The sequence below is a fragment of the Leptonychotes weddellii genome, chromosome 5, assembly GCF_054177405.1.
Source record: "Leptonychotes weddellii isolate Sample4059 chromosome 5, ASM5417740v2, whole genome shotgun sequence".
Classification (NCBI taxonomy): domain Eukaryota; kingdom Metazoa; phylum Chordata; class Mammalia; order Carnivora; family Phocidae; genus Leptonychotes; species Leptonychotes weddellii.
In genome coordinates this window covers 155855084-155876718 of record NC_138373.1, presented here as the reverse complement: position 1 = coordinate 155876718, position 21635 = coordinate 155855084, and the positions used below count along the sequence as shown (strand labels likewise).

At 55.2% G+C, this 21635-nt stretch overlaps 1 protein-coding gene across 4 annotated transcripts in view; it reads left to right on the top strand.

Annotated features, from left to right (window-relative positions):
- The window catches only part of PHF21B (PHD finger protein 21B), an 88575-nt gene that overhangs the window by 63931 nt on the left and 3009 nt on the right, over positions 1-21635 (top strand). For 2 of the 4 annotated variants that reach the window (XM_081822623.1, XM_081822624.1), the window contains exons 3-12: positions 1082-1174; positions 3814-4164; positions 6347-6487; positions 14075-14126; positions 15324-15400; positions 15859-15913; positions 16637-16659; positions 18765-18923; positions 20354-20429; positions 20764-20867. In XM_081822623.1, coding sequence (XP_081678749.1) covers positions 1082-1174; positions 3814-4164; positions 6347-6487; positions 14075-14126; positions 15324-15400; positions 15859-15913; positions 16637-16659; positions 18765-18923; positions 20354-20429; positions 20764-20867 — 1131 coding nt within the window. The other 2 variants (XM_081822621.1, XM_081822622.1) reach the window with 1 other exon arrangement.

Here is a 21635-nt window from a genome sequence, read left to right as displayed (position 1 = left end):
TGTTCCCAGGAGCAGTGGATGAGCTGCCCCATAGGATCACCAGCTCCTGATTTGGTCCATCTTTTCAAATGCAGCCATCCAGTAGGCGGGTGGCCCAGTAGCTCATTGTGGTTTTAATTTGCATTTCCCTAACAACTAATGCTGCTTAGCATCTTTTCATGTGCTTATTTGCCATTTGCCTATCTTCTTTAGTGAAGTATCTGTTCAAATCTTGTGTTCCTTTATTTAATTGGATTGTTCTCTGATGATTGTGGTGTGTTTTTTTTTTTAATTTATTCATTTGAGCGAGGGAGGGAGGGAGCACAAGCTTGGGGGGGTGGGCGCAGAGAGAGAGGGAGAAACAGGCTCCCGCTGAGCAGAGAACCAGATGCGGGGCTCTAACCCAGGATCCTGGGACCATGACCTGAGCCTAAGGCAGACACTTAACCAACTGAGCCACCCAGACGCCCCTCTGATGATGGCATTTTGAGAGTTCTTCTATATAGTCCAGATGCCAGTCTTTTATCAGAGAGGTGACTTGCAAGTGTGTGTTCTCAGTCTGGGGCTTTTCACTCTGTTCACACTTAAGCTTCAGGAGCTTTTAAATTCTTTTGTAGTCCAGTATGTTAAACTGTTCTTCTATGGATCAGGTTTTGGTGTTATATCTAAGGCTCTTTGCCTAACCAAGGGTCCCACAGATTTTTCTCCTGTGGTTTTTTCTTAGTTTTCTAAAAGGCTTTACCTTTAGGTCTTGGATTCATTTTGTTGTTTGTAAAAATAATTGTGCAAAGTATGGATTAATGTTGATTTCTGTTGGCTTTTAGTAGATGGGTATCAATATAAAAAAACCTTACTTGTAAAAAAGGAAGCCGAGGACTGTCTTCTGGACGATGCCATCCTGTTTCTTTCTCTGGTATCCAAAATGTCTTGCGTGATGAAAACATACTTTTGTGGTTGTGAACTCCTGATGGAGAAAGGGAAGAGCCGAGTTTGCTGTCCCCCTGCTCCGCCAGGTGGTGAGAGCCGCGCACCTGCTGGGCGGCCCCCGTGACCTCAGCGTGGTGTCCCCGGTCCCGGCTCAGTGCCCCCTCCTGTCTTTCAGGCTTTGGGAGCCATCACTGCAGTGCCTGTCACGGGTCCTCAGGTCAGCTCCTTGCAGAGGTTGGCCGGGCAAGGAGTGGCGGTGCTACCTCAGGTAAGCAGCTCGTGGTGGGCCCCGGGGGGTCTGTCTGTTCATCCCCAGCCCCTCAAGCACTGAGGTTTTAGGCCGGCACTGCGCTGGGCAAGGACCCGCTTGGGCATGCCCCTTCCCCCTCCTGCCTCGTCTGCCTGTCGGGAGGAGGCAGACTTTCCGACAAGACCCAGTTTTTATGATGAGGAATTGCAAAATCATTTTAGTGGGTCTGGACCAGGGTTTTGTTTTTTTTTTTTAAGATTTTATTTATTTGACAGAGAGAGAGATAGCGAGAGCAGGAACACAGCAGGGGGAGTGGGAGAGGGAGAAGCAGGCTTCCCGCCGAGCAGGGAGCCCGATGCGGGGCTCGATCCCAGGACCCTGGGATCATGACCTGAGCCGAAGGCAGACGCTTAACGACTGAGCCACCCAGGCGCCCCCCTTTTTTTTTCTTTAATGCAATAAACGAAGCTAAACTAGAGTAGGACAGAAAATATCAAGATGCACCTTAAATGTGGTTTCTTGAATAGCTTGTTTCTGGACTGGGTCATGAGGTAATAAAGATTTTAAACCATGGGTCAAGACAGTGCGAGAAACTCTGCATAAGACGATTCATTCGGGGAGGCAGCAAGATGCTAAGCCAGGCGCCCTGGCTTCGGTCCACAGCATCCTTGACTGGGCTCTGCACTTCGGACAACTCACCTGGCCTCTTAACCTGACCGAGGCTCCCCTCCTGCAGAGGGGCTGATGCAGGTGTGTGCTTGGTGGCCGCGAGGCCGGATCCAATGGCACAGCGCCTTTTTGGCCATGCCTGCTAGTGGTTAACCAGCGCTCAGCCTCGAGCGAGTGTTGTGCATGCCCTGGTGGCTCGGGGGGAGGACAGTGCCCGAAGGATGCCCCTCGCTCGAGGACGATGAAGGGTAGCTCTTGTCCTGGTGACAACCTTTCCTGAGCGCCCACCTGTGCTGAATCCCAACAGGCCCGGAGAAAGGAGAGTGTAGAGGATGGGGTAGGCCAGGAGCCCCTGCGGCCCTCCCGGTCCCTGCCCCAGCGACAGCGCTCCGTAGGCCCCTGTGGGAGGAGGCCCGGCCTGGGTCTGCACACGTCTCGTCTCCAAGTGGCACCGGCTGAAAGTCATGAGCTCTGGGGTCCCCCGAATAGGTTTTTTCTGGGTTGGAGCCCCCATGCTCAGAGCCCAGCCCCTGCGGTCTGGGCACGGATCCCCCACATGCAGAGCTGGGCTTACGTGGTATTGCCCGGCCAGTGTGAACCAGAGTGACCGGGGGCGGCAGGGGGAGATGCTGCCGACAGCACAAAACGGCTTCCCTTGACCTCGTAGCGGGGGATCCTCATTAACCACCACTCGCCCCATCTGCCCCCACCCGTCCTCCGCAGAGGCAGAGCGCAGCAGTCCCCAAGCTGGTGGCCATCTGAGGTTCCCACGTTCAGTATTGGTGTTGGTGTCAGGCTCTGATCCTGACCCCACGTGCCAAGATCATACGACTTGGCGGGTCCCCTGATGGGGGGAGGCCCTCGTGGTGGAGGGCCCACTTGGCGGGGCCCAGGGAAGGACACTAGAATCACTAGAATTGAGGCCGGCTCCGCGGCGGACGCTGGGGAGGAGAAGACAGACATGATACCAGCTTGACTGAGGGGCACGCGGCACTGAGGTGACCTGCGCGAGGTCACAGAGCCCCGTGGGAGCCACCCGGAGCCCCTCCCTCCACGAGGGTCACTGGCCGTGGTGGGGGTGCTGGGTACCGAGGCAGGCTTCTGGAAGTCCTGAGTGCGAGTTCCGCTCCCCCAGCAGTGACGTCTGGGGCGTCGTTTTTCTCCTGGGCTAAGTCCCTTCCTCTCCAGACCTCGATTTGCTCATCTGTAGAATAGGCCAAATACCTACTTCACAATGCAGTCACAGTGGGGCTCAAATAAGGTAAGAGAGGGCGCATCCTCTTCTGCCTCCTGGTCCCTAAGAAGGTGGCGCTAGCGCAGGTCTCACGGGGTTGGCGTGAGGCTCATTTCTAGTTGCAGGAATGCTGGGATGTAGCTGCCAGCTGGCAGTTGGGATGCACGCATCACTTTGTGCATTCTCCCCACCCCCAGCGCACAGATGAGGTGCGTGCCCGAGACTGCACGGGCCCCGGAGGGGCAGGATGGGCCGCAGACGAGCCGTCCGGAGCCCTGGCCAGAACCACGTCCTTGCCACCTGCACCTGTCTTAACTCCCTGTGTGTGGGCCTCTCAGAGGGTGACCTGTGGCATCTCCTGCCTACAGCATGATGGCTTTCACAGGGAGCGCAGCGGCAGCCCGCTCCAGGTCAGGAAGCCGACTGAGCGGGGCCAGGAGCCCCCACGGCCCTCCCGGTCCCTGCCCCAGCGACAGCGCTCTGCGGACTTCTGACGTCAGAGGGACCTGACTGGTCCACGTGCCGCTTTCCCACCCCTCCTTCCCTGTTCTTCATCGTCTTATCTGAGTTCGGCTGGAAGGGGCTCGGGCCCAGAGTTGAGCCCCAGGGCCTCTCCACTGCTGTCCCCTCACGTCTAACATGGGAGGTCTCAGAGCCCGGCCACGTCAGTGCTCCAGTCCCCGCTGTGTTCAGGGCCGCCCCATGCACCTGCTCGGGCATCTGTCTGACCATGCACCTGTCCCTCCCTCCCCAGGTTAGGCCAAAGACTCTGATTCCAGACAGCCTCCCCGTCGCCCCGGGCCGGGACCGGCCACCCAAGCAGCCCCCGACCTTCCAGAAGGCCACCGTGGTCAGTATCAAGAACCCCAGCCCAGCCCTCCCCACCGCCAACAACACCGTGAGCCATGTGCCAGCTCCCGGCAGCCAGCCCCAGGCCCTCGCTGAGCCCGCCGCCATCGCCTCTCCCCTGAGCAGTGCCGGGGTGGCCTACGCCATCCTCACCACCGCCCCCAGCAATGCCGCTGCCGTGGCCCCCAGCACTGCCGTGTCTGTGGTCAGCGACAGCGTCAAGGTCCAGCCCCTCCTCATCAGTGCCGACAAGAAGGTGGGTGTGTGCCCGCTCACGCTGGAGGCGGTTGCCCGAGCAGAGCGAGTGAGCGGTTGGCGGGAGGACCCAGGAGCCCCTCGAATGAATGGGGTGCGAAGCGAGGCGTGAATGAGCGGTCACGTGAGTGCGTCCGCGCTGGAGGGGATGGGCTGCGGAGGAATGACCCCGCAAGCGAGCGACCCCGCAGGAGGAGGGCTGGCGGTATGAGCGGGAGGGGAAGTGAATGGATCAGCGCGTGAATGACGCGGTGCGGATGGATGGGTGTGCGATTGAGCGAACACGTGGCTGGATGGATTGACACCGGTGGAAAAAGAATGAGTGGTCAATGGGTGAATTACTTCCCTCTTTGGAATCATGAATTAACCAGTAAGATGTGTGGCCGGATGAATTCCCAGAAGAGGCCCGTCCTGGTGGTCGATCTCTGGCTGGTATAGTTGAGTGGTTGAGGACTTTGGGGGATGCCCGGTGCCGGAATGGAAAATCTGTGATTTCTTGCCGAGATTTAAAACTGAAACTGAGGTCCTCTCCCTGTCCCCCTCCGAGCTCCTTGGGGATTGGGAGGTTTGAGGCCTTTGGGGCTGCAGGGCTGCGTGAAAGGTACCGCTTCATCTCTTCAGCCTCCTTTCCTCTGTGCCCAGTTTGGGGCCTGCCAGGCTGCCCCGCTCTTATCTGGGGCCAGCGTCCCTCCTAATTTCCAGCCTGAAAACTGGTGCTCCACTTTCGTGCACCTGGATTTTACTGCACATAGCATATGTCTGGGAGCGTTATGCTTCTGGGCCCTCCCGCCTGTGGACGGGAGCCCCGGGGATGCTCAGTCATCACAGGATGTGGTCGGATGGGGAGACGTGTTCCTCAGGACCACACCCGGTCCCCAGGCGGTGCTTCGCAGGTGTTTGTGGGATGCCTTTGTGGGATGTGTGTACCCTTTTCACTGCAAGCTCACCAGCATTCAGTACTGTCATTTTAAACACTTTTTGCTCATTTAATCGGTGCAAACAGATGCTCGCTGTTGAAAGTTGAATTCCTTTGGTTATTATGAAGCTTGAATATTTCCCCCATACTTTTCAAGAATTCTGTCTCCTTCTGTGTGACTCGTTTGAGAATGTTTTTTGCCCTGTTTTCTACTGGGTATCTTAATGTTTTTCTTCCCATGAATATAAAGAGGGGCATTTTTTTTTTCATCCAGAGAATTCTGGGGTTTTAAAATTATGATACAAAGGAGAACAAAGAGCCCTCCCTTAAGCCAGCAGAAAAACAGATGCATTTTTTCTTCCTGTTTAGGAGCGTCAAATTCACAAGACAGTCACGTTCTTAGGGGGAAAAATACAAGTTCAGGTTATTCCTGGCTTGGTCGAGACCCTGGCTGACTGCTCCTGGTGAATTCCTTCCCCTGGATCTGTGAAAGATAATGATTCTTTCCCAATATCCCATCCAAAAAATTAATAAAGTAGTTGAGCCACAGATGGAGGGGACTCCCACCCAGGGAGGGGCTGGGCTTCGTAAATTGCTTTCAGACTTCTCAGCCTCAGACCCTTCAATCAAACCAAATGGTAGCCGTGAACCCCGATGACAGCTGGCTGAAGTAGGGCCACTCTGGGCCTTGCTGAGCAGGGTCCAGAACCCACCTTCCCCTTCTCCACCCCTACCCTGCCCCAGACCAGGTTTGAAAGCCTCGGACATAGTGTCCTGGGGGCCCAAGGGACAGGCTGGGCAGTGCACTCAGACAAACCCCTGATGAGCTCAGGTGGCAAATCTGAGCCCTCTTGACCTCAGTTTCCCTGCACTTGAGCTGGAGATAAAGAAACCAATGTCTTTTGAGTCTTTGCTTCCCGAATCTTCACCACCTCCCTGGAGGTAGGATTGCAAGGAAGCTGAGGCTCAGAGAGGCAAAGTGACCTCCCTGAGGCCACACAGCTGTGACGTGGTAGCACAGGATTGAACCCAGGCTCTCCTGGTTCCTAAACCAGGCTCGTACTCAGGCAGCCCTCACAGTGTAAGGGGCTGTCCGGAGGCACACACCCTGGGTGCAGGCGCCCCATGGACCAGAGAGCTGGGTGCAGGCTTCCTCGTTCCTCTGTAATCCCAACTTCCCAGGCCCCTCGCCGCTCTGGCCCCCCTGGCTCCCCTCCCCCTCCGCAGTTGCTACCCCTCACCCCCACCCCTCTGCCACACCTTCCAGGTCATCATCATCCAGCCTCAAGTGCAGACGCAGCCTGAGAGCACGGCAGAGCCGCGGCCGCCCACGGAGGAACCATCTCAGGGAGCTCAGGCGACCAAAAAGAAGAAGGAGGACCGGCCCCTGAGCCAGGAGAACCCCGAGGTAGGGTGGCTGGGCTCTGGGGGTCGCCGTAGGAGGCGGGGAGCCGCCCTGTGCAGTGGGAGCTCCTGGTGGGGACTTGCCCGGGAGCCTCGTCCTGGTCTACTTTGCCCACGTGGTGGTGTGGGGCAGGGGTTAGCACGGATTCTAGAACCAGGGAGCCTGGCTTTGCATCTCGTGCGGCCAGTGCTCTAGCAGGGTGATGGGTAGAAGCTTCCAGAAATTGCACATTAGTGCCATCCCCCATCATCCCCCTCATGGCGCCATCCTAATCCGTGGCTAACACAGAACCACCTGCTCTGTGGGGGCGTAAGAGGCCAGCAGCTAATGCAAAGTCATTCTTTGTTAACTTCTGGTCCCAGCAGGTGACCCCTCTTATGTTACTGCTTGTGTCCTCTGCCATCCCGGGCCACAGTCAACACTTTGGGCCTTTTCCCACACAGCTGCCAATTCTCATTCATCCTATAAGATTCACTTCAGACATCCTCTCCTCCCGGCAGCCTTCCCTGACCACCTCACCTCGGTGGGCAGAAGAGGCCCCTCGGGGCTCCTAGAGCTCCTTAGGATTCTTTTTATCAACATGCTGTCAGTATCGAAAGAAGTCAGTCTTTCATCCATTCATTATTCATCAGACATATCTTAGAGTTGGCTCTGTGCCGAGGGTCGGGACGCCGAGCTGGGGCAGATGGAGTCCTAGCCCTAGGGGACCTCACTGCTCTTGGCACAACCACTAAGACTTCAACTTCGGCTAAAAAAATCTCAAGCGTCAGCAGAGAATTACAAATCCAGAGCTGTGGGAGGTGCAGGGAGAAGGAGAGAGCATGTTTGCACCCAGAAGGACTGGGGAAGGCTTGGCAGAGGAGGGGTGGGATCAGCAGGGCCTGGGGGAGCAGGTGGGGCTTCAACAGAGGGGCAGAGGCGGGGGGGTGGGGTGGGATGGCGTGTGGTGCAGAGGGCGCTGCCTAGGCCGACGCATGGAAGGTGGGAAGGCACTTGGCAGGCCAGGAGAGTCGGCTGGTCTACTTGGATCGCAGGCATCATGGATGCCTGAGAAATTCTGAGCACAGGGTTAGAGGGACGCTGGAGCCTCATCCTGGAGGACCTGCATTGCATGCAGGCCCCCAAGGTGGAACTTTATTCCCTGGGCAGTGGGGAACCACAGAATATCTTTGAGCAGGAGAGTGACTTGATTATTGTCCTTTGAGGTGTCCAAAAAGCCTGCAGAGAGTCAGAGTCCACTGCTCGCTGAGGCTGAGATGGAACCAAGTCTGGTCTGTAGCCCCGGGCCCTGTTTGTTTCAAGAGGCACTCAGTTCCATTCCTTGGTGCCGTGGGAGCACCTGCTGCATGCATGGTGAGCCCCGGGCCGGCTCGCAGCCTGAGGCTCCCACACGCACCCCTCTGTCCTCCCGTGGGGTTGCGTTGCACCCATTGCGTCCTCGCAGGTTTTCTGGGTGGATTCTCTGTGTTCTCTCAAAGTACATCAGAGCCAGTTATCGTGCGTTTATACAATTAGTATAATTACGTTTAACTGCATAATTAGTGTAAATACGTGTAATGACTTAAATAGAACTTGTAATTACAACATGTCCTGGTGTAAAAATCCTTATTAAACTTTCTTTTTAAAGAGGTCTGGGAGCATTGTGTGGTGCAGACGCGGGGCTTTGTGGCGCCCTTTGGAACGTGTTCACGAAGAGCCCAAGTTAGGAGCACTTGAGGCCAGAGCGGCAGCTGCCCCAGAAACTTCATCAGATGAGCCCGTTGGAGCCCTGGGGTGGCTGGTGACAGTCGGTGGCTCCCGGGGCTGCGTGAGCAAGCTCTGAGCGCCTGCAGCTGGCAGCTCAAGCTGTCCGTGGCGGGCCAGCCTGGTGGTGGAAAGGAACCTCTGGTTTACCAGCACCCCAGGACCACTCCAAGGCTCTGCCCGCTCTTCCCTGTTTGAAGGCTCGTGGCCTTCTTTAGGACAGAACTGTGGCCTTTTCTGTGCCACCCATTATCCTGGCCTCGGGCAGCATCTGACTGAGACTGGCCACACTGAGACCAGCATGTGCCTTGCAGGGGGGCATCCAGAGCAAGGGTCCCAGCCCCATATGAGCGCTGACTGCAACCCCAGGCCCAGCCACCCCTCTGGGCAAGACTTGTGTGCACAGATGCTCCTTCCCTCCACTCCACCCCTGTTACCACGGCCCCCATTCCTGCCCCATCCCTCCCTGCCCCTGGATGGGTTCCCCCCTCTGTATTCTCCCGGCAGCTAGAAGGATCTTTCTAAAAATCAGAAATAACCGAGTCACCCCCCTTCTTGAAACCCATCAAGAGCGGCCCGGGCGGGCTTCTGATGTAGCGCTCCACTGCAAACGCACAAGAACAGCAGATAAAATGTAGGAACGTAACCGAACGAACGTGAGTTCGCTTCTTGGCGAGTCAGATACGCCAGGCGGAGTGATCGCACAACGTAAACGTTATTTGCAGCAAATAAGGAGACTGCAGGGAATCGCTTCCAACGCTGTGACTCCCCAAGATGGGGTGAATGGGTACCTTTTGATTAGGGTTAGGATGAATATTTAGATGAGGAAGCCTTGTCATCCTTCGTAGAGGTGGGCATAAGGTCGCGCATGCGCGTTAGGGAAACACACCTGTACCTACATTGTGTGTTATGTAAACGCAGGTGAGGTCCCTCCGTGAGCAGAGATTTTAGCACTGTAATGATTTTAGTTCTGTAGTGGAGTCCTGTTGCTCCATGGCCCATCTGTGCAAGCACGAGCCAGGTTTAGTTCAGATGGTCCGAGTGGTCTGGGCAGGGGCCATCCCCCGAGGGGTGGTTTCGGGTTTCATTTGCCTGAGTTAAGAGGTAAGTCTGAAAGAAGAGCTTCAGGAAGAATGTAAGACGGAGGCGGAGTTGGGGCGCCTGGGTGGCTCAGTCGTTAAGCGTCTGCCTTTGGCTCAGGTCATGATCCCAGGGTCCTGGGATCGAGCCCCACATCAGGCTCTTTGCTCAACGGGAAGCCTGCTTCTCCCTCTCCCACCCCCCCTGCTTGTGTTCCCTCTCTTGCTGTGTCTCTCTCTGTCAAATAAATAAAATCTTTAAAAAAAAAAAAAAGACGGAGGCGGAGTCAAAGTCAAGTGCTGGGGTCTAGCTGGCGACAGGAAGAGACCACAGAGATGCAGCTATGCATTGCTGTGTCCCAGAAACACAAGCAGTGAGCAGGACCGATGCCCAGGCCACCGGGCTCCAGAGACAGAGTCGAGTGAGGGTGACCAGGAAGGGCATGGCTCACACGTGGCCAGAGGTCCCAGAAGTTCTCCAAGAAAGAAAGGCGCCAATCTGAGCTTGAGGCCACAGCTGCCCCCAGGGTGAGGGGCAAGGCCAGGGTGATGGCAGTCCTGCCCAAAGGGAGGTGTGAGCAGGAGGCAGAGAAAATAAAAATGCAGAATAAAGAGAAAAAAGAGTTATACCCAAAATGACCCTGTGGACAGAATTCTGGAATCCATGCAGCAACCCCTAAGGATGGCAGTCAGAGTCAGCATCTGGAACTTGAGTTGATTCAAGAGGAAGTTAATTTTGTGGCATACTCTAGCAACGACTGACACATAAGTACGTTTAGGATATCAGGCAAGTTTTTTTCAGAAAGGAGTAACATCCACTTGAATTCAATAAGGAATAAGGAAGCAAAAAATATGAAAAATAAAGTAAGATCAGGTGAACATAAAAATTGTTTGAAAATCTGGGAATGAAAAACATGGTAATTGGTTGAAATTTAAAAAGGTACTAGGCAGAATGAACAGGCATTATTAGTGCTTTAGAATACACCACCACAGGGGCGCCTGGGTGGCTCATTAGGTTAAGCATCCAGCTCTTGATTACAGCTCAGGTCATGATCTGAGGGTCATGAGATCGAGTCCCACATCAGTCTGTGCGCTGGGCGTGGAGTCTGCTTAAGATTTTCTCTTTCCCTCTTCCTCTGTTCTACCCATGCCACCAAAAAAAAAAAAAAAGAATACACCCACGGATATAGCACAGAGATACAAAGAAGCAATAATTTATAATATATGTGGAATGAAGTCAGTTCACTGGGCAGATGCTTTTGAACTGCTTCCCACCATCCTCTGCACAGAGCTGGTCCAGGGACGTTCAGCTCCTTCAGTGACCTTTAATAAAAGGAGGCATGGGGCATAACATCATTGCAAAGCCACCCTAAGGAAAAATAGGGAAAAGAGAAGCATTTTTTTACCAGAAGATAATATTCATTAGATTAAAAAAAAATCAACACCTTACTATGAATTCAAAGAGAGAGAACAGTAAAATAGTCACCACCAAGGAAGAAGTTACAAGGCTTAGGGGAGGAGATGGCTGAGTGGCCACCATACCAGAGAGAACGAAGCGTGAGCTGGAATCATTCCCGGAAATAAATCTGTAAGTGGATGAGCTCAGGGGGCCCTAGACACAGCCGAGGACAGGGGACACAGGCACAGAGGAGGCGGGAGCGAGCGAGCAAAGTACACACAATAAAAAAGGAAGAATGAGTTTTTAAATAGTCAAGAGTGATCCCGACAAAGACAAGCAAAGAGGACACAGCCGATGTGTAAGCTGAGGCTTCTGGAACGGATCCCAGAATTACGGAGCCAAGTAGAGGAGGTGATGCTTTGCATTGCCCGCGGTGATGTGGGTTTGACTCTACTGTGTAGGCAGTTGGGTCCCATTTCTTTTCCTCAAGTGAATGTGGGCTCAGGTTATCTCCTGTGGAAGAAGGGTGGCAGGAAGGGGGAGCTTGGTCTCCACGTTGCTGGTATTTGCTCAGCCTAGTCTTTCCAGGTGGGGTCAGCGAGGCAGATGCCAGTACTGGGGGGGGTCCCCGAGAGTCCCTGCCACCATGCAGTCAGCCCCGGGGCTCAGAAACAACGCTGAAGCCAGGTGGCCCCAAACTGCAGCCTGGACAGCTATCGGCCGAATCTGCCGGGCCCCAGAATCCCCTCTGTGGGCACGTTAACCATTTTGTTAGTCTTGCATTCATGTGAGCACACACCTTCCAGGATAGAATTAATGGGCCCCGCTTTTCATAGTGTGGTTGTACTTCCTGATTTTTTTAATATGATTCGAGAAATGTTTACTGAAACCAAAGGAGACTGTGTGCATGTTAATGGACTGTGTCCCCGGTACTGGGCACCAGGGAAAATGAACGTGTGCACCAGGGGAGAAGGATCAATACTGACACATAACCCAGCACAGAAGCATCCAGAAGTCATCCAGGCAGAAGCGATCACGTCACTCTGCAGGGAAAACAGCCGGCTTCTGGCTTTTCCATGCAGGATTCAAGCCCAGAATACAGTAGAGCATTATCCACACCATCCTGAGGAAAGAAGGGAGGAGCCGAGGATTTTATGTCCAGCCCAGCTGGCCTTCAAACTGAAAGGCTGCACATAGGAGGGTTTAAATCTGCCCAAGAACTCTGGAAATGCGGCTCCGTGGGCCTGGCTCCCCCCCGCGTTGGCTGAGAACGTAGATACTAAGTTCTCCAACAACATCCAAAGGCTTCACCTCTAACTCCGCAGGGAGAGTGCGGGAGAAGGTGGGAGGCAGCGTGAGCTCTCGGCCAGTCTCCTCTGTAGTAGCCGAGGTTTTCAGTGACTCAAAGAAGATCACAGAAAGCTGACAGATTGAGGAGGAGAACTATTTTTAACAGCATAGAAGTAAAAAAAAAAAAACAAAATGCAAAGAAACAGTGGGCAGTCACTATTTGAAATGGTGTAGAAAACCCAAGAGAATCAATTAAAAAATAAAACAAAACTACTGCAGACAGAATCTGGCACGGCAGGGTTAATATGAATGCAAGCCATTGATAATCGTCACAGAAATGCAGAACATCCTGCTAGAAGCCTTACCGATACCCCTACTTACAGTAGCAACAAACAGATTAAATATCTAGGAATAGGGGCACCTGGGTGGCTCAGTCGGTTGAGCGTCCAGACTCTTGATTTCATCAGGTCATGATCTTGGGGTCAAGAGATCGAGCCCTGTGTCATATCCGTGCTCAGCAGGGAGTCTGCTTGAGGTTCTCTCTCCCTCTGCCTCTCTCTCTAGAGGTATCTCTCTCTCTCTTTCTTTAAAAAAAAAAAAAGAAAAGAAAAACCTAGCGGCACCTGGGTGGCTCAGCTGGTTGCACATCTGCCTTCGGCTCAGGTCATGACCCCAGGGTCCTGGGATCGAGCCCCCTGTCGGGCTCCCTGCTCCGCGGGAAGCCTGCTTCTCCCTCTCCCACTCCCCTGGCTTGTGTTCCCTCTCTCGCTGTGTCTCTCTGTGTCAAATAAATAAATAAAATCTTTTTTAAAAACTATAAAAAAAAATTAAAAGAAAGATAAAAATCTAGGATAAGCACACTAACAGTCGATACCCACTGGAGGGGAAGTTTGAAACCCCTAAAGGCAGAAGAACAGAGAGGCGCACCATGGTTCTGGAAAGGAAACTTTTACATCCCAGGAAATATACCTCAGTCTCCTTCATGGCTTCTAAGTTTCACGTGCAAACATAAGCAAGAAGAGCCAAGGAAACGCTGGAGGAACGGGATAGGAGGCACAGAAAGAGACCACGTAGACCCCTGATCATTCAGTATATGATTAAAGGGGCTCCTTAAACCAGTGAAAAGTGGAACGATGGAATTTTCAATAGGTGGGATTAGAACAAACGAGTAGAAGCCATACGAAATAAAAGGAATCCATCCTTCACACCATCTACACCAGGGTAAATTCCAAACGGACCCAAAATTTGAATGTGAACAGTGAGGGGCTCAGTCGGTGGTGCATGGGACTCCAGGTCTCAGAGTCGTGAGTCTGAGCCCCATGTTGGGCGTGGAGTCTACTTAAAAATAATAATAAGAAGAAAATAAATGTAAAGAGTGAAATTGTAGGTACTACAATTGAACATAAGCAATTTGCTTTATAACTTGAGTCTGTAGCTAAGATTCAAAAACCCAAACAATGAAAAAGAAAACACTGGTAATTTCTACTACATACAAGTTTTTTTCGTTTAAATGGCCAAAAAAAGCATCATTCCCACCTCCTGAAGTGTGAGTGTGCACAGCCACTTCCTCCCGACGAGGACAGTGTGGACGGCAGAAAGAGAGGGGTTTTGCCGTGGAGAAGGCTGAGCCTGGCGGCGCCCCAGCCAGGTGATCGAGGGCAGCGGCCGAGTGAGAAGTCGCGCTGATAACACGTACCCCGGATACAGGAAGGGCACCTCACCTCTGTAGTCTCCCGCCCCCAAGCCCATAACCCAGTCTAATCATGAGAAAACCATCAGACCAGTCCCAACTGAAGGGCGTCCTGCCTGACCAGCCCAAGCTCCAAATAAATGGTCAAGGTCACCATCAACAAGGAAAGCCTGAGAATCTGGCACAGCCCAGAGGAGCTAAGGAGACACAGCAACTAGATGCAGTGTGGGATCCTGGATGGGGTCCTGGGACAGAGAACGGACAGTAGGTAAAAACGAGGGAAACCCGAAACAGAGAAGCCAGCCCCATCACGGCGGTGCTCAGCCAATGTTTACTGAATCAACGAACGGGGAAGGCTGTGTTAACGCTTCTCTGTTTCCTTCCCTCAGAAAATCGCCTTCATGGTAGCTCTAGGCCTGGTCACAACGGAACACTTGGAAGGTAAGGACCTGCATGGTGGCAGGCTGGGGTGGTGGCCGTGGGGTGGTGGCTGGTGGGAGGGCCGCACACATGAGTGAACCGCCTTCTGGGAGGTCTGTCCCAAGTGCCAAGGCTTGTCAGCACAAAGACCAAGAAAGCCTCACTGCTCTCCCTGGCTCCATGGCTGTCTGCACAGACCCACTTTCTCGTTTCGGCAAAGGAATCGTGTGGGTCCCCTGCTCCCACGTTGCACGCAGCCCAGGGGAGTGGATGCTGGAGCCAGACTGCCCAGTCCTGCCACTTGCTAACCACTCAGGCTTGGGCCCTCCTGGTCATGTCCGAAGGTCTGCATTGGAGTCCTGGTCATGCTGCTTCGAGCTGGGTGACCTTGGGCAAGCTCCCTCCACTCTGAACCTCAGTCTCCTCTTCTGTAACACGAGGAAGACTGCACCTTGAAATTTTGCAGCGTTGTCAGGAGGACTGGGATGAAAAAGCTTTCCTGATACTGTCGTGACTGTTAGGGTTTTTATAAATAGCCCTCCTTGTAAAAATTCTCTAACCCTGATACCCTAAATATTTATGTATTTGGACCCTGTCTTCCACAGAGGGTCTGGGGTGCCTTACGGGAAACACATGAATGATACTGCAAAGATTTAAAAGGAAAAAGTAGGGGTCCAAAAGACAAGTTAGGAAAAAATGTCGAAACAGCTGTATTCAGAGAAACAGGTCCCAGGTTCCACCTGGCAGGCAAAACAGAAGGAAGGAAAGGCGGGGACCATTCCTGTGGGGTGGTCACTGTCACTACGTGAAGCACACCACACTGGGGGCCCCAGGAGGATTCGTGCTGGAGGCTTCATGTGGGCAGAGCCTACCTGAGCGGCAGGTGGATGGGTTCCTGTGGGAGCCCTGAGCCTCACTGTGCAGCTGGGCCGGGCCAGTGCCTGGCTGGCGGACATCCCACGAGACACGTCCCTGGGGTGGATCATGGCACATGGGGGACCCCGTGCTGAGAGCGGGTACCTGCCACCCTCCAGCCCGAAGCCAGCCCATCCATCTGCCTCGGAGGGAGCAATTCGGGGGCCACTCTGGGGCGGGGATGCTGGGCAGACAGAAGCCGTAGGGCAGGAGGGGACAGGGATGCCCGGGACTTGCAGAGGAAGAGTTCGGGGTTCCCAGGCCAGGAAGGATCCAGTAACGGCTGTGTCTGTGCCTTTCCAGAAATCCAGAGCAAACGCCAAGAGCGGAAGAGAAGAAGCACAGCTAATCCTGCGTACAGTGGCCTCCTGGAGACGGAGGTGAGGCCCCGCCCTTGCGCACCTGCCCTGCGGCTGCCTCCCTCCCCTGCCCCTCTGGGCATTGGAGTTCAGGGCACGACAATAAATGATGTCCTTCTTCCCTTCCTGAGTTCAGAGTCAGTTGAGAAACAGACGCGGGAGATCAGAATGCCATTGGCCGCCCCTGCCCTCTGCTTATACCCCCAGCCCCTGCTCGGAGAACACTCCCGAAGGGTCCATCTTTATACCCCTCACTTCCTCCTTGATTTCCTGAGCTCGCTCAGGGGTGGAGGCCGTGCTTCCCTCAGGGCAGAGCCTTTGCTGACTCACCGGCCGCTCCCCTGCCCTGCGCGTCCGTCCCGTTGCGACCTCCGGAGCCCTGGGTGGGGAGCCTGTCCCGGGTGCGTCCCGGGCAGGAGCAGTGTCACCGAGGAGGGCTCCACGTGAGCTGCTTTTGTTTTGTTTTCGGTCCCCTGCAGAGGAAACGGCTGGCGTCCAACTATCTCAACACCCCCCTGTTCCTCACAGCGAGAGGTAGGTGTCCGCGGGCCGTGGCTGCCCTGGGGCCTGAGGCCGAGTCGGCGTGGGTGGCCCTCCGCTCTTGGCCTGCATGGGGCTGGCCGGCCCGTCCACAGCGGGACAGAGTTGCTTTCTGGTGGATGGTGCACTCCGGCTCCCGGGCCCTCCACACCACGGCCGCCTTCGCCCCGATACCCTCTCTGAGGAGGAGGTGGGCTGGCGGAGCCTGCTGCCCTCTGACAGGTGTCAGAACCGGGGCCCCGAGCCGGGACGATGACGCGAGGCCTGGATGTGACGGCACGTGGTAAATGCTCGCGTGTTCCCTCTGGACGGTATCATCTGCGGACTGCTCTGAGCCAGCGACTAAAAGGAAAACCATGTTTTGTGATCATTAAATGTGTGGTTTGGCATCACTTACTGGAAGGAGAGTGGGTTATGGACAAACAAAAAAACCCAAAAACCACAGTTGAAAATAAGTCACTCTGAGAGGTGCCTGGAATGATGGCTCCCCTGCAGGGCAGCCCACTGCCCGCCCCATGGTGGGTCCCGGCCCCGACCAGGGCAGAGACCCTTGCTTCCGCCGTGCCCCGGGTGAGAACACGGTGTCCAGGGGCCTGTGATGCTCCTGTCCTGCCCTGGGGTGGGAACCCCTGCCCCACCGGGCCTCGTGGCCTCCGGTCCTGATTGGTGTTCCTCAACGCCCACTAACATGTTCTCCACCCTTCTTCCCCGTGCTAGCCAATGAGGACCCCTGCTGGAAGGTAGGTGTCCCCTCGCCGGCACACCTGGGCGGGGCGGGTGCAGGCGTGGGCGCTCCAGGCAGGGGCAAGCGGAGCGAGCGGAGGGCCTTCGGGCTCCGTGCTCGATACCGAGAGCTTTGCAACCCCAGCCAGGCCGTTGTCCAGCCTGCCTGGCAGAGTCGGGCGTCCCCACAGGGTCAGTCCACAGGCTGCTCAAACACGAGCTCTCTCCACCCACGGCTGAGGACGCAGGGACCCTGGGAGCCAAGAAGGCCCAGGTGCAGGCAGCTGACGCTGGCTGCCGGCCGGGCTCTACGGGGCTCACCTCGGCCCTGCTGTGTGACCCCAGGGGGAGCTGCCTCTCTCAGGTCCCCGTTGCCCGCCTTGCGAGGGTCTAGACCCGGTAATCCCCAGGGTCTCACCCCTCAGGACTCCCCTTTCTGTGATCTTCTGAGACCCCGATTCCCCAAGCACACAGTGCGTCCCTGCTTCCCAGGACACAAGCTGGTCGTGACCTTGTGGTTTTTTTTAAGATTTTATTTATTTGACAGAGAGAGAGAGAGCACAAGCAGGGGGAGTGGTAGAGGGAGAGGGAGAAGCAGACTCAGCACTGAACGGGGAGCCCGATGCGGGGCTCGATCCCAGGACCCTGAGATCATGACCTGAGCTGAAGGCAGATGTTCAACCAACTGAGCCACCCAGGTGCCCTGTGACCTCCTTTTTTAACTAAGTTTTGGATCTAATGCTAGGAGAATTTGTAGCCCCTACATGCCTGTAACAGTCGGGCCACTAAGCAGCAGCAGGTGACAGGTATGCACTCTGGTGATACCTGGCTTTTTGCCGCCAGAACCGTGTAGTGTCACAGACTGGTGCTGGTGGCTTGTCCACAGACGCCTGTGCCCAACCAGCGCGGACACAGGACGTGCCTGGAGCCTGAGCTCCGCTCCCGCAGGCCCCAGTCCTGGGGGGCCGTGGCTTCGAGGCGGGAGACCCCGCTGCTGGTCCCGCGTCCACCTGCAGCTTACTGAGCCATCCCGGGTGCGTGGCTCGCCTTCCCTGAGCTCCTGCACTGAAATGAGAGGTGACAGCGAGTCTCTGAGGCCTCATCTCTGTCTGCTGCCCCCTCCGTCAGGGGCAGCCTGGGGTCCAGGGTCCTCGTGGCGTGGGCCATTCCAGATGAGAGTCCTCTGGTCCTTCACAGCCATGAAGTCAGAAGGCACTGCTGCCACGTGGGTGGAGAACAGACGTCCCGTGTGTGGAGAAGATTTTCTAGCGGGTGGTGGAAAACCGTTCCGACTTTGCACGTCACGGGAGGCGTGGCGTTATGAAAGGTTCCTCTCTCTGTCAGGGCTGTCCACAGTGCAGCAGGCTGGCTGGGAGGTAGTGAGCTCCCTGTCCCCACAGCTGTGTAAGCAGAGGCTGAACCACCAAATGTGGGTGACTCTGGAAGGGACATTTGAAGTTCCTTTATCCCAGGGAAAGAGGAAGCCGCCCCTTACCAGGCTCCTACATGGATTGTGTTTTGTGCGCCGTGTCCTGTTGAGTCCTCCCAGCATCCTGTGGGGCAGGCGTCACTAGCCCACATTACAGATGTGGAAACAGAGGAGCACAGTAACCCACCCGGGATGTTGGGAGAGGCCAGGTTAGACCGAGGTGTTGTCAAGAGCACTGGGGAGGACCGTGGCCGCGTACCTCCCAAGGCCATGCACGAAGAACGCACTGGGGAGAGGCTTTGTGAGCACTTGCCTGCCCTCCCCCCCCAGGATATTGGTCTGTGGGACATTGGGGGCCCAGGGGGACGGTTTCCTAAGCCACAGCAGGACCGCCTGCCCCGCTACCCACACCTGGTGTCCAGGTCTCAGCCGGGATGAATCAGGGTGCCAGGGCCACACCCCGCCTGACTCTGACTCGGTGGCCGTGTCCCTAGTAAACATGGCCCAGGTGGTGCCCTAGAGTCCACGTGACAGGCAGCTGCTCGTCCTCCCGGTTCCAAGGCTTGTCCCTCTCTCTCTTGGAGCTGCTGAGAAACAGTGGGTCACAAGCAGTTCAGGACGGCAGCTGCCCGGGGGGCCCCCAGCCCCCTCCCAGCCCCACTGACCCGCCTCCCGCCCTCCCTTCTCTTCCAGAGTGAGATCACCCACGCTGAGCACTGTGCTGCCTGCAAGCGAGGGGCCAACCTGCAGCCTTGCGGCACCTGCCCGGGGGCCTACCACCTCAGCTGCCTGGACCCGCCCCTCAAGACGGTGCCCAAGGGCATGTGGCGGTGCCCCAAGTGCCAGCAGAAGGTATGGGAGGCTGTGCTGCCGACTCTCCCTGCACCGAAGGACCCTCCCCCGGCATAGCACCTGAGGCTGGATAATCTGCTGGGCTGGGCCCGTGCACTGTAGGGTCTCAGCAGCGCCCCAGCCTCTGCCCACTAGATGCCAGGAGCACCCCCATAGTGGCCTGAGATCTCAGACACTGCCCGTGGAGGCCCACTGGTGACGACTGAGCAGAGGTGTCCCCGTGCAGCACCTGACCCAGTGACTCCCCCTCTGAACTCCAGACTCCCCCTGGGGAGACCAGGACTAGCAATGCAAACCGCAAAAACAGTGCCAGCTAACGTGTTCCTTCTCCTTGCCGCCACACAAATGAAAACCTAGCACGTTCGAAAAAACAGTAACACTCCCTTCTGGTGATGATGCGGGGAGGCAGACACTCTCCGCATTGCAGAATCTTATCAAGAACCTTAAAAAATGTATATATCTTTTTAATGCAGAATCTAGCTTTGGGGAATGTGGTCTCAAGAAAGAATCCAAATACCGATAAAGTTCTGTGCACGAAGAAACCCCTCGCCCCGTATTTATAAAGGAAGAGATAGAGCTACCTTGCAGCAGTAGGAGGCAGTGAAATAAATTCCGGCATGTGCACGCAAGGTGATGTTATGTGGTCATTGAAAATGATCTTTACAAAGAGTTTGTGATTCTTTAGGGCTTGTTCTCTATGTGGAATTAAGTTTTTAAAAAAGAAAACACCAGGGCTTTATAGTGGCTGTATGGTTTAATCATCAGCCCCTGAGAAAAGCTGCAGGTAGAATAAAAACCATGGAGGACATACTTCCAAGTGTTAGAATCACGTGGGAAGTAACAGTGCTTTTTTGTGAAGGATGTTTTTCTATATAATGCATATGTGTTACTTGTAAAATCATAGGGGAATCATCTTTATTTCAGAAAACACTGATTCTCATGGGTTCGCGTCATCCCGGGGACCTAGGGAGAGGGTGGATACAGGGGGCACTATGTCACGGTCTCCTGTGGGGGCCACCAGCTGTGACTGCCTGAGGCTCACAGCTCTTCGAGGGAAGACAGAGAGGGCACAGGATTGTCTTCCTGAGTTCAGCATGATGGTGGGGACTCCCTGGGCCCTCGGTGGAGCTGCTGTCGGGTCCCCAGGACAAGGGAAGAAGGCAGGTGGTCATTCATGGATGCATTCAGTCAAGAATTGGGGCCTCCTCCACACCAGCACCGAGTGGGGCCCTGGCAAGAAGCAGTTCCTGCTCTCAAGGAACTCTGTGAGCCAGACCGTGAGCCAGGGGCAGCCCCCATCCCATCACGGTTGAGGGACCTACCGCTCAGAGAGCTTGTGTCCACCGCCCCCCGCCCCGTCCAGGGTTGCACGGCCAGGCCATGGCATGTTCTGGCCTGCCCGCTTGCTCATCAACCCGTCTGCCCTCTAGGCCTTAAAGAAAGACGATGGCGTGCCCTGGACCGGGATGCTGGCCATTGTGCACTCCTACGTCACCCACAAGACGGGTAAGACAGCCTCGGGGAGTGGAGAAGGGCACCTCCTCCCTTCTCTCCATCCCCAGCCCCGTCCTCGGGACTCACTCTGGGCCCACCTGAAGCTGTTCCCAGCCAGAGCTCTGCAAAGAGGGACACTGGGACTGGTCCTGTGCGCAGGGCAGTTACTGTGGGGGGATGGCATTTCTAGCCCCTGTGTATGCGGCCAGGGCCAATGGCTTCTGCAGGAGGATGTGGCCCGAATGGCCTAGAGGCGTAGACCTCGGGTTCTTTCTGCTTTTCCCGCTCGCGCACGGCCCAGGCGTTTTGCTCACCTTGCTTGCTTACCTGGCCTTCTCTTTGCTAGTCAAGGAAGAAGAGAAGCAGAAGCTGCTACAGAGAGGCAGCGAGCTACAGAGTGAGCACCAGCAGCTGGAGGAGCGGGACCGGCGCCTGGCCTCGGCAGTGAAGGTGCGCTGGCAGTGGGGGGCAGGAGAATGGGGGACCTTAGAGCCCCAAGATGTAAGTCTAAAGCTTCACTGTCCTGTTACTGAGGCTACAGGAGAAGACAGACTCACCAACATCACTCAGTGAGCCAGGAGGTAGAGAATGCAGCTCTGTGATCTATTCAACAAATAGTTATCAAGCAATTGAGCCTCTAGCTCTGCCCCTACCTAGCTCTTCGTCTTTGGCAAAGCCCTGTCTCTGAACCTCAGTTTCTTCTTGTGTAAAGTGAACATAATGATTTCTCTTCTGTAGTGTGGTGGTAAACAAGACGGTGGTGATGATGGTGATGGTGGTGGTGATGGTGCTGATGGCAATGGTGGTGATGATGGTCACGATGGTGATGGTGGTGATGGTCATGATGGTAGTGAGGACAATGGTGGTGGTGGTGATGGTGGTGTTGGTGGTGATGATGGTGATGGTGTTGGTGGTGTTGGTGGTGATGGTGGTGATGGTGATGATGACGGTGATGGTGGTGATGATGGTGATGGTGGTGCTGATGGTGATGATGGTGATGGTGGTGCTGATGGTGATGGTGGTGATGGTGGTGATGGTGGTGCTGATGGTGATGATGGTGATGGTGGTGATGGTCATGATGGTTGTGATGATAATGGTGATGATGGTGATGATGGTGGTGGTGATGGTGGTGATGGTCATGATAGTAGTGATGACAATGTTGATGGTGGTGATGATCATGATGATAATGGTGATGATGGTGGTGGTGGTCATGATGGT